Below are 15,868 nucleotides of genomic sequence, written 5' to 3' on the forward strand. Positions count from 1 at the left end.
TGAAGATAACCGGGGACAATGGGTATTGAGTATCAGTCTAGCCTTCGATGAGAGCGGTCGTGTCGATAGTGTCGTTTTAATCAGTAACCGGCCGCTGCGCGATAAAATTTTCAGAACGAACTTTTACTAAATTAATCTATTATGGCAGAGTGTTTCAAGTGTAAATTGAGTTTCTCAGATAAAGAAATCGTGGTAGAGTGTAGTGAGTGTAAAAATGGGTTTCACCCAGTGTGTACCAGACTAGAATCCATCGAGAAGTTTAAAAAAATGAACTCACAAGCCAAAGCTGCATGGAAATGTGACAACTGCAAGCAGGATAAAAATACTTCAGGTCAGTCGGATAATCACTATAAACATTTCTCAGAAATAATAGAAAGTCTTCGAAGAGAAATAACTGATCTTAAAACCTCCTTCAACTCGAAATTGGACGAAGTCAACAAAACACTGGAAAATCTGAACACAAAAACTGATGAAATTAAAGAACACATCAACACTCTCACCGTCGAACATCATGCTTTGAAACAAAAGTACAATGAACTTGAGAAGGAGAACTCGGAAACCAAAATGCATGTTCAGAAATTGGAAAATGAAATTCACGATCTTCAGCAGTATACCAGAAAGGATAATCTAGAAATCGTTGGTATTCCCGAAACCAAGCAGGAAAATCTACTGGTCGTCATGGAGGCTGTCGCAAAATCTATAAACGTGGATTTCAAGAAGGAAGACCTATCGATTGTCCACAGAATGCCAACCGCCAAAGGATCTTCTTCTATCGTGGCGAAATTCAGTTCCAGGAGTAAGAAAATTGAATGGATCGCCGCGGCAAGGAAAATGAAAGGCATCAAGTCCACCGATATATGCAACAAGCTACCCAGATCAGACGTCTATGTGAATGAACACCTCTCACCCTACTACAAACGATTACTAGGTAAAGCTAAAAGTCTAAAAATAAATAAAAAGCTTACTTTCGTCTGGGTTCGTGATTGTAAAATTTTTGTCAAAAAAGTGAACATTCTCGAACAAAAAGAATCATGAACGAAGAGGACTTGAACGAATATAATAATTAGATCGTCAATGTGAATGTTTTCTTATTTATTATTGCACAGTGCATTGGTTTTACTTACTGTATTTTCCTATCAGGTTCATATTATTTCCCTTATTTGAAATTTATTATTGCGCAGTGCATTGGTTTTATTGACTGTATTTTCCTATTAGGTTTCATATTATTACCCTTATTTAAAATTTTGAACCTTATTTAAAATTTAAAATCTTGTCTTGTTTCACTTTTTTGTTCTTCTATTTTCTTTTCTTTTGGGTTATTGATGAATAATGAGTATAGCTTTGATGAGGTGATCGATTTGGAGTGTTTTGATACAATTGAGAGTGATGATATTTTTAGTTTTGAGCCCTATTTTCATATAGATGCAACAACAGATTCTATTGAAGCTTTTAATGTAATACATATAATATACGGAGTTTGGGGAAAAATTTTGATGAGTTTGTATACGTCTTAGAAAACTGTAAAATAAATTACGATGTAATAATTCTAACGGAAACGTGGATGACTGATGATAAAATTTTTGATTACAGTTTAGATGGCTATAGAGTTATAGATAAGCCGGGGCAACTAAGCAGGAGTAACGGATTATGTATTTTTGTGAAAAATAGCATTGACGTAGATTATCTCAACTACGAAAATTCAGAGGCAGATATAATTCCGATTAGATTAAAAGCTTTCAACCACTTCATAACATTATTTGCAATTTACAGGTCTCCATCCTCTAATATCGATCTTTTTCTGAATGAGCTAGATGCAAGTCTGTCTGACATTCATGAGACAGAAAATATTCTTTTGATTGGAGATTTAAACATAGATATTTTGCGTAATAGTAATCTAGCAAATGAATATAGTAGCCTTATGCAGATGTATGGTCTAAGATCTCTTGTGAATAAGCCAACTAGAATTTCATGTAAAACAAAAACATGTATTGATCACATATTTTGGAGAAATGTAAATTTTAAAGAAGATAATGTTATAAGCTCTATACAGAAAACCTATATTACTGATCATTTCTGTACTACTTTTCACGTGAGAAATCCAAACACATTTTTTAAAGAAGTAAGAGAGGTCTTCACAGAAAAAATTAATTATAAGAAATTGATAGAAGGGCTACAAAAAGAAAGTTGGGGAAATGAAATTTCCATCAATGATCAAAATATAGACTTAGATGATAAGATTGATAAATTTTGTAGTAAGTTAATAAGCAATATTAAATCAGCTAGTGAACAGATAAAAATAAAAAATAAAAATAGACCACTGAAAAAATGGATAACTCCGGGGCTGATAAGATCCATTAGAGAGCGTGATAAATTGCATAAAAAACTAAACAGTCAGCCATTCAATATTGAATTACAATCTAGGTACAAAACATATAGAAATTTATTAAATAAACTTATAAGAAAAACTAAATTTGAGCATTACAAAACCATAATCTCTAATTCTAAAGGAAATAGTAAAAAAACTTGGAATTGCATAGAAGAAATTCTAGACATCCAACGTGCAAATAAACCGCCCAATATTGATCCAGATATTTTAAATAGTTATTTTGCTGGAGTGGGGAGAACTTATGCTGAAAGAATCGATATTGTACAACACTCAGTGGAGGCACAACGTTTACGTTGTTTAGCGGCGGACAGTCCACATTCATTCTTCATGCGTCCAACGAGCTCCGATGAGGTATTAGTTATCATCAGAAACTTGAAATCTGGCTCGTCCCCGGGGGTGGATGGACTGGGTAATGTATGTTTGAAGAATATTGCTGATATTATAGCGAAGCCATTGTCAGTGTTATTCAACAAATGTTTTGAATTGGGTCATTTTCCTTCTCATTTCAAGATAGCAAAAATAGTTCCTCTATTCAAATCAGGTGACAGAAAGGCTCCCGAAAACTATCGCCCAATCAGTTTGATAAGCAATCTATCTAAAATATTTGAAAAACTTATAAAACGACGATTGATAGAATACCTTAATAAATATAAATTTTTAGCTGAGAATCAATTCGGTTTCCAAGAGGGCAAATCAACTGAGGATGCTATGACAAATTTAGTTAGGATAATTACAGATAACTTTCAGAGCAACAAAAAAACTTTAGCAGTATTCCTGGATTTAGCAAAAGCCTATGATACCATCCCTCACAGGTCCCTTCTGAATAAGTTGGAAAGTATAGGTTTTAGAGGGACAGTTCTAAAATTATTTGAAAGCTACTTGCAAAATAGATCTCAGGTACTCACTCTAAATGAAAAAACAAGTTTCATGATATTGACTGGGTTTGGCCTTCCCCAGGGTACAGTCCTCTCACCGATATTATTTTTGATATACATTAATGATCTCTTAAAAATAAATATTAATAACTGTACTACTATATCTTTTGCCGATGATACTGCCTTGGTTTTCACCGGACCAGATTGGAGGCAGGTGGAGCGATTGACGGAATCGGGTCTGGCTATTGTGAAGTCATGGCTGGATCAACATTCATTAACTCTAAATGCAAAGAAAAGCGTTTACATGGCCTTCTCACCCTCAGTGAGATCAGCCCCCCGGGAAGGGTCACATACGGGTATTAAAATTCACTCCCCTGACTGCGCCTATTACGCATATCAACGGGTGAGGCACGAGGACTGTGGTTGCAGCTCGTTAGAAAAAGTGAATGTAATTAAATATTTAGGCGTTATGTTCGACTGTCATCTGAAGTGGAATGCTCACATTGATAGTCTGTGTAGAAGATTGAGACATGTCATATACAAGTTTCATAAATTGAGCGGTCTCGGGGATGCGAATATAGTGAAATTGGTGTACTCGGCATATGCTCAGTCCATTTTTCAGTATGGAATCAGGGTGTGGGGTGGTGCCTTGGATACGCACATGAACAAGATTCTCGTATTGCAAAGACATGTAATAAAAGCCGCTCTTGGCCGTCCCAGACGCTACCCAACAAATCTTCTGTTTGTTGAGTTCCCCGTGCTAACGGTAAAGCAGCTCTATATAAAAAATTTAATACTGTACCTGAATAAATGTAAAAATATATTTAAACCATACATGATGTCATACAACTTCCGAGCGCAACCGAACTATATTATAAATAGAACTGACTTAACTGTTTGCCGAAGACAATTCACTTACATCAGCAATAAACTTATTAACTTGGTACCTCAACACTTTCTAGTAAAACATATAACTAAGTCATCCATAAGAAATATAGTTGAATGGATAAGATCTCCTTATCTTTTGTCACCTCCATATAGATTTTTAGTTTTAATTCAGGTGTTTTTTCCTATAGCCATCTCTGTAATAAAGCACTCCTTTTGTTTATTATTTATTTTCATTTTATTTTTTTTCAATATTGATATATCGATTAAATGGTTTATTAATTTTGTAAGTTAAGATTTCTAAGATTGATACTCGTTGCAGCACACAAACCTCTGGTTTTGCTGGCAACGCCTATAATCTAATTTTGAGAAGAATTATTATTTATTTCATGTTAATGTTTAAATTAAGTTTTTAATTGTGTTTTTGTTTTGAAAAAATTGTATTGTATTATGGCAAATAAAGAATTTGAATTTTGAATTTTGAATTTTGAATGGACAACCCTGCTTTACCCCTCTCTCTATCTTGATATTTCTTCCTCTTCTCTCCAACTCAATAAATACTTCTGTCTCCTTGTAGATACTCTTAATCACATGTATATATTCTTTGCTGATGCCCGCTTCTTTCAGTGCCTCCCACATCCTGCAATGCCTCAGACTATCAAATGCCTTGTGGAAATCCACGAATCCTAAATATACTGGTACATTGTACTCTAAGCATTTTTCAATTTTAATTGATTCGCTGCTTGTAAGTGGTCTACGGTTGAGTATCCTGGTCTGAATCCTGCTTGTGCAGATGGATGATTTTCATATACTGCATTCATAATCCTATTTTTAATAATGCTGGCGAAGACTTTATAGAGAACTGATGATAGAGTAATGGGCCTATAATTCTTTATATCAAATCTGCATCCCTTCTTGAAGAGTATAATTACTTTACTTTTTTCCAATCCTTTGGAATCACTTTGTCTCTCAATATCCTATTGAATAGGAGTTCAAGTGGTTCTAATAGTCTTTCCAAACCCAATATTAGTAACTCGCTCGTGATACCGTCGCTTCCTGGAGATTTCTCTTTTTTCAGATTGTTGATAGCATTACTTATTTCTTCTTCTAAGATTTCGGGCTCACAGGTCTCGACAGGCTAATTGTCCGTCATTTCCCATCTGTCATTGGCATTTATCATTTTGTATAGCTCTTCATAAAATTTGGAAATTTCTTCTAGTATCTGCCACCTAGCCGTTGTCACTCCTCCTTCCATGTTCAGTTTTGGGATCCATTTCTTTCTATTTGTGCTCAGCTGTTTATTTATTTTCTTAGTCGATCCTGTTGTTGACATAATTGCATTGATGACGTTTTCTTCATATTCTTCTATCTCCTTCCTTATTCTTCTCCTTACTTCTTTTCTAAGTTGTCTATGCTCATCCTTTTGATCTTCAGTTTCATTCACAATATTCTATTCAAACTTTCACGCTTTTCTATGAGTTCCCTTGTTCAGCTGAAATCCTATTACTTCTCCTCCTTCCGTTTCTTTGTTGTTTGATTTCTCTGATTTGACAGAAGCTGTATGTATGGACTGTATGAGGTTATTATATATTTCTTCCATGCCACTATTCTCCAATATGTTTCTTCTCCCTATTTCTTCTTCCAAATATTTTAAAACATTTTCAGCATTCATCTGATTTAATATCAATCGTTTTTGCTTTATGCGGAATCTTCTTTTGTGTAGAAGCATTTCGCTCATCAGTAACCTGTGATCCGAGTGAAACTTGAAATTTTTAATGACTTCCATTTTCCTGACTGTAGGCCTATCGTTGCCGTTCTCTATAATTATATAATCTATTTCATGTATGTTGCATACTGGAGATTTCCATGTCCACCATTCCTCAATACTTCCATGATTAAACATGTTCATTATTTTAAGATTGTTACTCATAGCGAAATCTAACATCTTCTCCCCCCTTTCATTTGTAAGCTCTTCTTCTCCGTATCTGCTACTGCTCCTGTTTCCATAACTCCTTGTAACTGCTCTTGCATTGAAATCTCCGATAATAATCAGCTTCTCTCCGGGTTTCCTAAGTGCCATTACTTCTTCTACACACCGGTAAAACAGATCAACTTCTTCTTCTTCGCTTTCTGTTGTACTTGTATAATTATAAATTTATCATTCCCCACTTGTAAACGGATGAAGGCAACTCTATCCGAAATAGCTTTAAATTCTGTGAGTCCATCTTTCAACCATTTGTTAATATAGAATCCCACTCCCCCATGTCTTCCTGTGGCTGCTGAATGGCATAAGATATGACCATTATTACGTTCAACTATTTCTTCGTCTTATTTCCGCTAGTCCAACTATGTCCCACTTAATTTCCTCCAGTGCCTCTTCCAACTCCATAATCTTATCCTCGCCTGAAACTGTTCTCGCATCAAATGTACCGATGTATAACAATTTTCTGTTACTAATATTTTTATTTCCCCTCCGTTCCTGTATGAATCCAGTCCTCCTTTTTGCCTGTTGCTGCTATGATTGTGGAACCAATTTTGTTGGCGCTCACGAGCAATTAGTTCAGCTTTCGAAATTTGTTAACTCTTCTACGTTCCAAACCAGTCTTATAGGTGATTTGTCCGATTATAGAATCGACTGGAAATTTATTCCGCCAGGAGCGCCCCAGTTTGGTAGCATCTGGGAAGCGAGCATAAAGGCAACAAAATCACATCTATTTCGTGTGATTGGTACTCAATTGTTAACGTACAAAGAGATGAATACCGTTTTAGTTCAGGTCGAAGCTGTACTGAACTCGAGACCACTGTGCTCTATGAGTGAAGATCCCAGTGAACCACTTGCATTAACACCAGCACATTTTCTCAAACTTACCCCATTGAAAGTTTTTCCAATGGAAGATGTTGTTGATTCTCCTGTCAATCGTCTTACTCGCTTTCAGCTGGTGAATCAACTAGTGCAATCCTTTCGGCGCAGGTGGCGAGTAGAATATCTTCATGAGCTTCAGGAACGAGGAAAATGGTGGAAATCGTCTACTCCACTTGAAGTAGGCACTGTTGTAATTGTGGATCAGCCGAACCTCCCTCCACTGCAGTGGCCACTAGGTATCATGGAACAAGTTTTTCCAGGGACGGACGGCCAAGTGAGAGTGGCTCTGGTGCGTTTGAAGAATGGGTGTCTTAAACGACCAGTCACTAAACTTTTCCCACTAACCACTCAATAGTGGAGGGCGTAGTCATGAATCATGGTTTTTTTGTGTTCTTGGTTGTGGTTGCATGTTTGGATTTTTGTATTATATAATCGTCATTTTTGTCTTTGCCCTAGCTCAAAAATATCTTTTCAGGTGGGGGGGGGAATGTTGTGGCCATTCTTGAATTGAACGCTGATGTAGCGCTGCTCCGTGCGGTGCTGCCTCCTGGCGGTGGATTGTCGAAAACTGTCGTCAGCCCAGGCTTTCTAGTCAGTCGGAAAAGAAAGCAGACGGATTCAAGAGTGTACAAAACCAGACCGTTCCGGCTTACCTTATTTGTTATTTTGTTATTTGTCTAGCCGGACATTATATGTCAATAGTTGATTGAAGTGTTTAATGAATATCATGAATATTTGGGAGAAGCAAGGAGCAGTGAAATTAATATTGCCAAGCAGCTTGTAATCATTACCAGGCCACAGTATCAGAGTATCAGAAAGGTATTTCCTTTCCCAAAGGTATTTGTCCTTCTCATTTCTATATTCCATCCTGTATTTCGATTCCAATACCTTATAATTGATAATTTGGCACATATAAAAATTACAACTGGTGAGTCTATTATCTATACTAATTTGAGAATTTCCATAGCTTTGCTCACAGTAAATATTTCTTTTAATTCCAGCTTGGCAAGTATTTTCATTGAATACAATAATAATTTAGATACAGTCCTCTCACTCTACAAAACAATGGCTATTGATCTGTATTGATATCAATACAGCTGGTTATGTATTGACATCCATGGCTACCTATTGATGTGTATTGATATCATTAGGTATTTGGGCCAATACACATCAATACATATCCATGGAGATGTATTGATGTGTATTGATATCAATACAGCTGGTTATGTATTGATATCCATGGTACCTATTGATGTGTATTGATATCATTAGGTATTTGGGCCAATACACATCAATACATATCCATGGAAATGTATTGATGTGTATTGATATCAATACAGCTGGTTATGTATTGATATCCATGGATATGTATTGATTTGTATTGATATCAATAGGTATTTGAGCCAAAACACATCAATACATATCCATGGATACCTATTGATGTGTATTGGCCCAAATACCTATTGATATCAATACATTTTTTTTATTGATCTCTATTGATCACTTCCACTAGGGCAGTGTTTCAAAGATGAATTCAATGTTTTCATAGTTGTTGATTGTCAATAGATGATCCAGGAAATATGCAATGTACAATGAAACACACAGAATTACATATTCTTTCCATCTTCCATTTCAGGATGAATATAAGCTAAGCTAAATTAGAAAAAAATGAAAAATATTCTGCCATAATGAATGCAATATGAACAACCCTCTACCATGAGGTGAATAATTTTTTCCAACATTTTCCGGTTACTCATTGATAGGGGAGTGATAATTATTTGTATAGGTCTTCTAAGGAACCATTATCTACAGCTGGTATTAATCAACTACACTTCAACTCCAAACTACCGTTGTAATACCAGTAGCCTATATACAATTTATCATAGGGTGACGTGTTTGCTAACTCCATTGATGGTCTACAACAGTTGATGGACAGAGTGGTGGAAAAGAGTTCGCAATATGGTTTAGAAATCAACACTAATAAGACAAAGCTCATGGTAATAAGCAAGGAGAATGTAGGTGGAGTACAATTGTTTGTTAATCGAGATGCAATAGAAAGAGTCTCACACTATAACTACCTGGGTACCATCATCAATGAGAAATGGAATAACACACAAGAGATAAGATGCCGCATAGAAAGAGCAAGAGTTGTCTTCAATAAATTGAGTAAGGTGTACAAGAGTCACGACCTTACTCTATTAACTAAATTGAGACTATTGCGTTGCTATGTGTTCTCCGTTCTGTTGTATGGGGTAGAAGCATGGACCCTCACAAAAGAAACAATGGTAAAGATTGAAGCTTTTGAACACTGGCTGTACAGAAGAATGCTGAAAATATCCTGGACGCAAAAAGTTACTAATCAAGAGGTTCTCAGGAGAATGAATAAAGAACTGGAGCTCCTGAATACCATTAAAAGTAGAAAACTCCAATACCTCGGCCACATTATCAGGAATAGCTCAAGATACACACTTCTGCAAGAGATCCTTCAAGGAAAAATCAACGGAAAAAGGGGACCTGGCAGAAGGAGAATTTCATGGCTGGCAAATCTGAGGCTATGGTTTCACCAGTCATCTGCAGAGCTGTTCCGTAGCGCCGTCGACAAGATCAGGATAGCCATTATGATCGCCAACATCCGAAACGGAGCAGGCACGTGAAGAAGAAGAAGAAGACGTGTTTATTACAGCTGGTAACTTTAGATGCTAAATCATAGGCCTATTATCCCAATATGATCTTGAATCATGATCATCTTTCCATTCTTTTGGTAGCCGCTAGGCCGTCAATCTCAATAAATAATCATTATCAGCCACCCTATTTAAATTTCTGGTCAGAAACCATCCCCAATATTCACACAACATATTCCCAAAGTTTCATGCCGTTATGTCAAGTATTTTCCAAGTAACTTATATAAGTTATATATATATATATATATATAAGATAGAAGATTCCATTCGGTTCAAACAAAAGCCTCTCTAAATGGAGGTAGAATGATAAGGCTGAAAGCTTTCAGTTCTGTTGTTTTTGTTTTCAAATCACTTTCAAAAAGTTCATGTAGTACCTACTATTGTGTTTGAGACACTTCTGGCGCGATCATAGTTTTATAACTATTCTGTTCCACACTCCTATCTCTTACAGTTGTTAACCATATCCATAATAGAATAAAGAGTTGGCTTGTACGGGATAGGAAAATTATGTTTGTCGCATCATCATGTCTGAACTATGGGACTAATTAACTTGAAGTTTTGCATATAGGCTAGATTCTTAATTAACCAAGGATGGTTATTGGCCTATTTTCAATTCTTCAAGTTTCATTACGTCAAGTTTTCAGATTATAAAGTTTGAAAATAGATCCTTGCGAAGCACGGGTTCCTGCTAGTGATATTATAGAAGTGGAAGAAATTTCCTGTTTCACTCACCTTGGTGAAAAGCGTTCTTTTTGTTGACATGAGACCAAAGAAATGCAGCTCTGTACTCACAGCTGACCTAGTGAGCATTAACAGTAACTGTTTCTGGTACCAAATTGGCTTCTCTGACCATTCAATCTCATACAAGCAATTACTTGAACGTTCACCCTGAAAAATATTATAGTTAAAATCTGAAAACTATAATGTTAATTATTATCACACAATGGAGAGACAGTGAACTTTTTTGGGAATCCAGTATTTTTTGACATGGATACACGTCCCATAAAGGCCATAAAGACCTGTGCTGCAAACTAAGAATTGCCCGGACCAAAGTCTCAATAAACTTGCACAGTCAAAAATCTAGTGTAGCGCACTGACACACTTTCATTACCGTTATGAAAATTGATCACCTGACACTAGTATCAACGCGCATCTCAAGTCTATTATTCACAGATATGAGCCAGATGGTGACAGGACGATAACGCTGGAGACACACGAGGTCTGCTTCTCTTCATAGTGAATGATTCAATAGATTCTGCCCTCTGTTCCCATGTGAGGGATGATTGCAGGAGGTGCATGCGGCAAGTGATATGGGGCTTAAATGGATCGAAGGAGTATAACAGAAAATTGACATTTGAGGCAGACCCATAGAGACCATTCAAAAATATGCAGTAACACTGCGTATAGCATACTGTCATTCAATGTACATCTTTAATGTAATATTTGTTTTGTGTTTTTTTAAATTATGACAAGTCACTTCTGACGCTTCCACATGCTGGCCCATGAAGCAGAAGCTTATAATTATATATATATATATATATATATATTTATCAGCTGAAAATTATTTTCAGTAATATTCTAGTTCACTGTTGAACAAAAAAAGAAACTGTAAGTTAGGCCTACTGTAGCCGCGCTGTGTTTTTACTTTCCTTGCCCTATTACCATAGGTAAGGAAAGTATTGCTTTCCAAAAAAAATAAGGTACCCAATTACATGTTTTCTATATGTTTCAAGGTCCCCTGAGTCCAAAAACATGATTTTTGGGTGTTGGTCTGTGTGTGTGTGTGTGTGTGGTGTGTGTGGTGTGTGTGTGTGTGTGTGGTGTGTGTGTGGTGTGTGTGGTGTGTGTGTGTGTGTGTGTGTGTGGTGTGTGTTGTGTGTGTGTGTGTGTGTGTGTGTGTGTGTGTGTGTGTGTGTGTGGTGTGTGTGTGTGTGTGTGTGTGTTGTGTGTGTGTGTGTGTGTGTGTGTGTGTGTGTGTGTGTGTGTGTGTGTGTGTGTGTGGTGTGTGTGTGGTGTGTGTGTGTGTGGTGTGTGTGTGTGTGTGGTGTGTGTGTGTGTGTGTGTGTGGTGTGTGTGTGTGTGTGTGTGTGTGTGTGTGTGTGTGTGTGTGTGTGGTGTGTGTGTGTTGTGTGTGTGTGTGTGTGGTGTGTGTGTGTGTGTGTGTGTGTGTGTGTGTGTGTGTGTGTGGTGTTGTGTGTGTGTGTGTGTGTGTGTGTGTGTGTGTGTGTGTGTGTGTGTGGTGTGTGTGTGTGTGTGTGTGTGTGTGTGTGTGTGGTGTGTGTGTGTGTGTGTGGTGTGTGTGGTGTGGTGTGTGTGGTGTGTGTGTGTGTGTGTGTGTGTGTGTGTGTGTGGTGTGTGTGTGTGTGGTGTGTGTGTGTGTGTGTGTGTGTGTGTGTGTGTGTGTGTGTTGTGTGTGTGTGTGTGTGTGGTGTGTGGGTGTGTGTGTGTGTGTGTGGTGTGTGTGGTGTGTGTGTGTGTGTGTGTGTTGTGTGTGTGTGTGTGTGTGTGTGTGTGTGTGTGTGTGTATGTCTGTGAACACGATAACTCCATTCCTAATTAACCGATTGACTTGAAATTTCAAACTTAAGGTCCTCATACCATGAGGATCCGACATTAAGAAATTCAATAAAATTCAATTCAAGATGGCGGATAATTACTAAAAAACCATGTTTCTCACGTTTTTCTCAAAAACGGCTCCAACGATTTTCTTCAAATTTATACCATGGATAGCTATTCATAAGCCCTATCATCTGACATGAGTCTCATTTCTGAGAAAATTTCAGGAGCTCCGTAAAATTCTTGAGAAAAATGGCGGATAATGACTAAAAATCCATGTTTTTCACGGTTTTCTCGGAAACAGCTAGCTAACGATTCCCTACAAATTTATACCATGATAGCTATTTATAAGCCCTATAAACTGGCATGTATCTCATTTCTGGGAAAATTTCAGGAGCTGCGTAATATTCTTGAGAAAAATGGCGGATAATGACTAAAAATCCATGTTTTTCACCGTTTTCTCGAAAACGGCTCTAACGATTTTTTTCAAATTCATACCATGGATAGATATTTATAAGCACTATCAACTGGCATGAGTCTCATTTCTGGAGAAATTCCATGAGCTCCGTAATATTATTGAGAAAAATGGCGGATAATTACTAAAAAACCATGTTTTTCACGGTTTTATTGTAAACGGCTTAAACGATTTTCTTCAAATTTATACCATGGATAGCTAATCATAAACCCTATCAAATGACATGAGTTTTTTTCCTGGGAAAATTGCAGGATCTCCTTAATATTCTTGAGAAAAATGGCGGATAATTACTAAAAAACTATTTTTTCACGATTTTCTCAAAAATAACTTGACCGATTTTTTTTAAATTCATATCCTGTATGAATTTATCAGCTCTATCAACTGGCATGAGTCTCCTTCCTGGGAAACCAATGGGGGGTCCACCCCATCCTTGGGAAATGGACTTAGTAACCTCCTTCTTGTGCATGAGGTAGGTAGGTAGCGCAGTTCATAAAAAGAACACATAGTCGAGATATTTCATCTGTAGAACAGCTCTTTTGACGACTTTGAAAAAATGAAGACTAAAAATTTCATCGAATTTCACATTTCACACAAAGAAAAAGTACTTTGAAATAATTATATATGCACATATACAGAAGTCTGATCATAGTTTCAAATATGAGCAAGAAAAGTTGTGTGAGTGTACCACACCAGATTTTTTGTCTAATCTATTAACCAGTTATTTGTAACCATTTAACTTTGCTTTTGTGTTAAGTGTTTACTTTTTAAAAAATGGCAGGTAATTTTAGACATTATTCATACTCCGACATGCATTTAATGTATGGAATGGGACTACTGTAATAATACTGAAGCAAGACGTTTGTATCAAGAGAACTTTCCTAACCGAGTATGTCCAAGTTCAAGGTTTTTTGCCACTATTCATAAACGTCTGTCTGAAATAGATTCTTTGATACCCAAAGAGCACATTTATGCAGGCAGACCCCTATCTACTAAGACTGTTGAGTTAGAAGAACAAGTTCTTTATGAAATTTATGAACATCCCGAGAAGAACACGAGAGAATTGTCGGTTCAGTTTAATGTCAATCAATCTATTATTTGGAGGATACTAGAAGAGCAACAATCACATCCATACCACCTCCAGAAAGTTCATACTCTATTGCCACGAGACTGTATTCCCCGTGCTGGTATTTGCCGATGGTTTTTAGTAAAACTTGTTTACCCAAACTTTTTAACAACCGTTTTATTTACCGACGAGGCACACTTTACAAGAACAGCTATCGTTAACGTCCACAACTAACATATTTGGGCAGCTGAAAATCCTCATGCCATCAATCCTAATCCTCCACAACATCAGTTTTCAGTAAACATTTGGGCAGGAATCATAGGAGATCATCTACTTCTATTCGAGCTTTCTCCCAGGCTCAATGGCATAATCTACTAGTCTTTTGGTATAAGTTTAATGTCATTTAGATATGCTACTTTCATATAAAAAAAAAACTTTTCATAGAAAACCGAATATTTTATTTGCAATCAGCTACAACTTATGAGTTATTAGTTCTCTCCTCATAAAACAGCAAATTTTTGTGGTGTAATGTACTACATAGGAATACATTTTATCTAACTTTTATTCGAAATAGTTTACACAGCTTACATCATTCTTTTCAGAATTAAATTCTCTACAATTTGTATTGCGAAAAATTATTTGTTTACTGATCATTAAAGAAAGTTATTGGGCATCAAACGTAGAAGTCTGTGTTTTTCTACTTGGATTTTTTGCATATTTCAACTTTTTTCTCAAAAACTACTCACACTACAGCTTCCAGACTAGTTTTATTCAATTTTTCAGATATTTTTCCATATGAATCCAGCATAAGTTTTTCAAAAACTAGAGCCCAAACAATTCAGCATCGTTGTATTTCACCAGAGGAACTGAATTCCGGGCAAAATCTTTCACTCTGTATAGCTCGCTAATGAAGCGTTCATGGGTATATGTTTATGAGAACTTTTTCTCTTATCTTCACCTCTACTATCACCTATCAAATTATTCTGCCATAATTATGAATCACCCTGTATATAAAATAGATTCAACAGTTGCCAACAGTTTGTAATTTAATAATCATATTCTCTCGAATTTCGAGCTTATCTTCAATTTAAGGTGAAAATGTTACTGGACATTAATGATAGAGATTTCCATGATCAGTCTTTTAGACTTGGAATTTGCACTTGTTTGAATATTGATTCAAAGGTATAAATTCGAGGTATAAATTTGATCAAAATCGTTGGAGCCGTTTTCGATAAAATCGCGGAAAACCCTGTTTTTGACAACATTTTTGCCATTTTAGCCGCCTTCTTGAATTGCATTTGATCGAAATTGTTCGTATCGGATCCTTATATTGTAAGGACCTCAAGTTCCAAATTTCAAGTCATTCCGTTACACACACACACACACACATACACACACACACACACACACACACACACACACACACACACACACACACACACACACACACACACACACACACACACACACACACACACACACACACACACACATACGGAAAATTCTTCTAAAATACACGATGAATGTGATGGGGTTTCGATCAGAATAATTATTCAATACTAGTAACAACATCTAGAATTGACAGGAATTATGAATAAATGCTGTACATGCGACTGTAACAATGTAGAGGCAAAAATCCTGCTTGCTATGATGGTTTAACTACTCACCACGTCCACAACTTTCTGTCCATAACTTGAAAAACCATATAGCAGCATTAGAGCAAATATCAACTGGATTAAGAATCTGGCCTTTCTTAACTGCAATAACAACAAGAGAAATTCAAATCATTATCACAGATTACAACAAACAATACAATATTCTTTCTTCTACACTCAATATAATAAAGAAAATGACCAAGATACATAGTATCTACTCTGTACATGTATGTTCATATTTCAAATGTCATACTAAAATGTATTGGAGTTCAGTATGGGCGTTTCACATAGTTGACCATCGGTGTTTCGGATGCATACGTTATGCCGTTGATCCCGGCTGCCTAAAAAGCAGTCGTTAGGTTATGTCAGAGGTCCTGAAATTGATCAGTTGCGACCTGAAAACACTAGACCTGAGCCAGCCAAGTCACT

At 36.5% G+C, this 15,868-nt stretch overlaps 1 protein-coding gene across 3 annotated transcripts in view; it reads right to left on the reverse strand.

Annotated features, from left to right (window-relative positions):
• LOC120353035 overlaps positions 1 to 15,868 on the reverse strand; it is a 69,126-nt gene that overhangs the window by 5,553 nt on the left and 47,705 nt on the right. For 2 of the 3 annotated variants that reach the window (XM_039435471.1, XM_039435473.1), the window contains 2 exons: positions 15,452 to 15,541; positions 10,423 to 10,578 (listed from right to left, as the gene is read on the reverse strand). In XM_039435471.1, coding sequence (XP_039291405.1) covers positions 10,423 to 10,578; positions 15,452 to 15,541 — 246 coding nt within the window. The remainder of the gene's footprint in view (positions 1 to 10,422; positions 10,579 to 15,451; positions 15,542 to 15,868) is intronic. The other variant, XM_039435472.1, reaches the window with a different exon arrangement.

This window comes from Nilaparvata lugens, chromosome 9 (assembly GCF_014356525.2).
Source record: "Nilaparvata lugens isolate BPH chromosome 9, ASM1435652v1, whole genome shotgun sequence".
In the NCBI taxonomy this organism is placed as follows: Eukaryota; Metazoa; Arthropoda; class Insecta; order Hemiptera; family Delphacidae; genus Nilaparvata; species Nilaparvata lugens.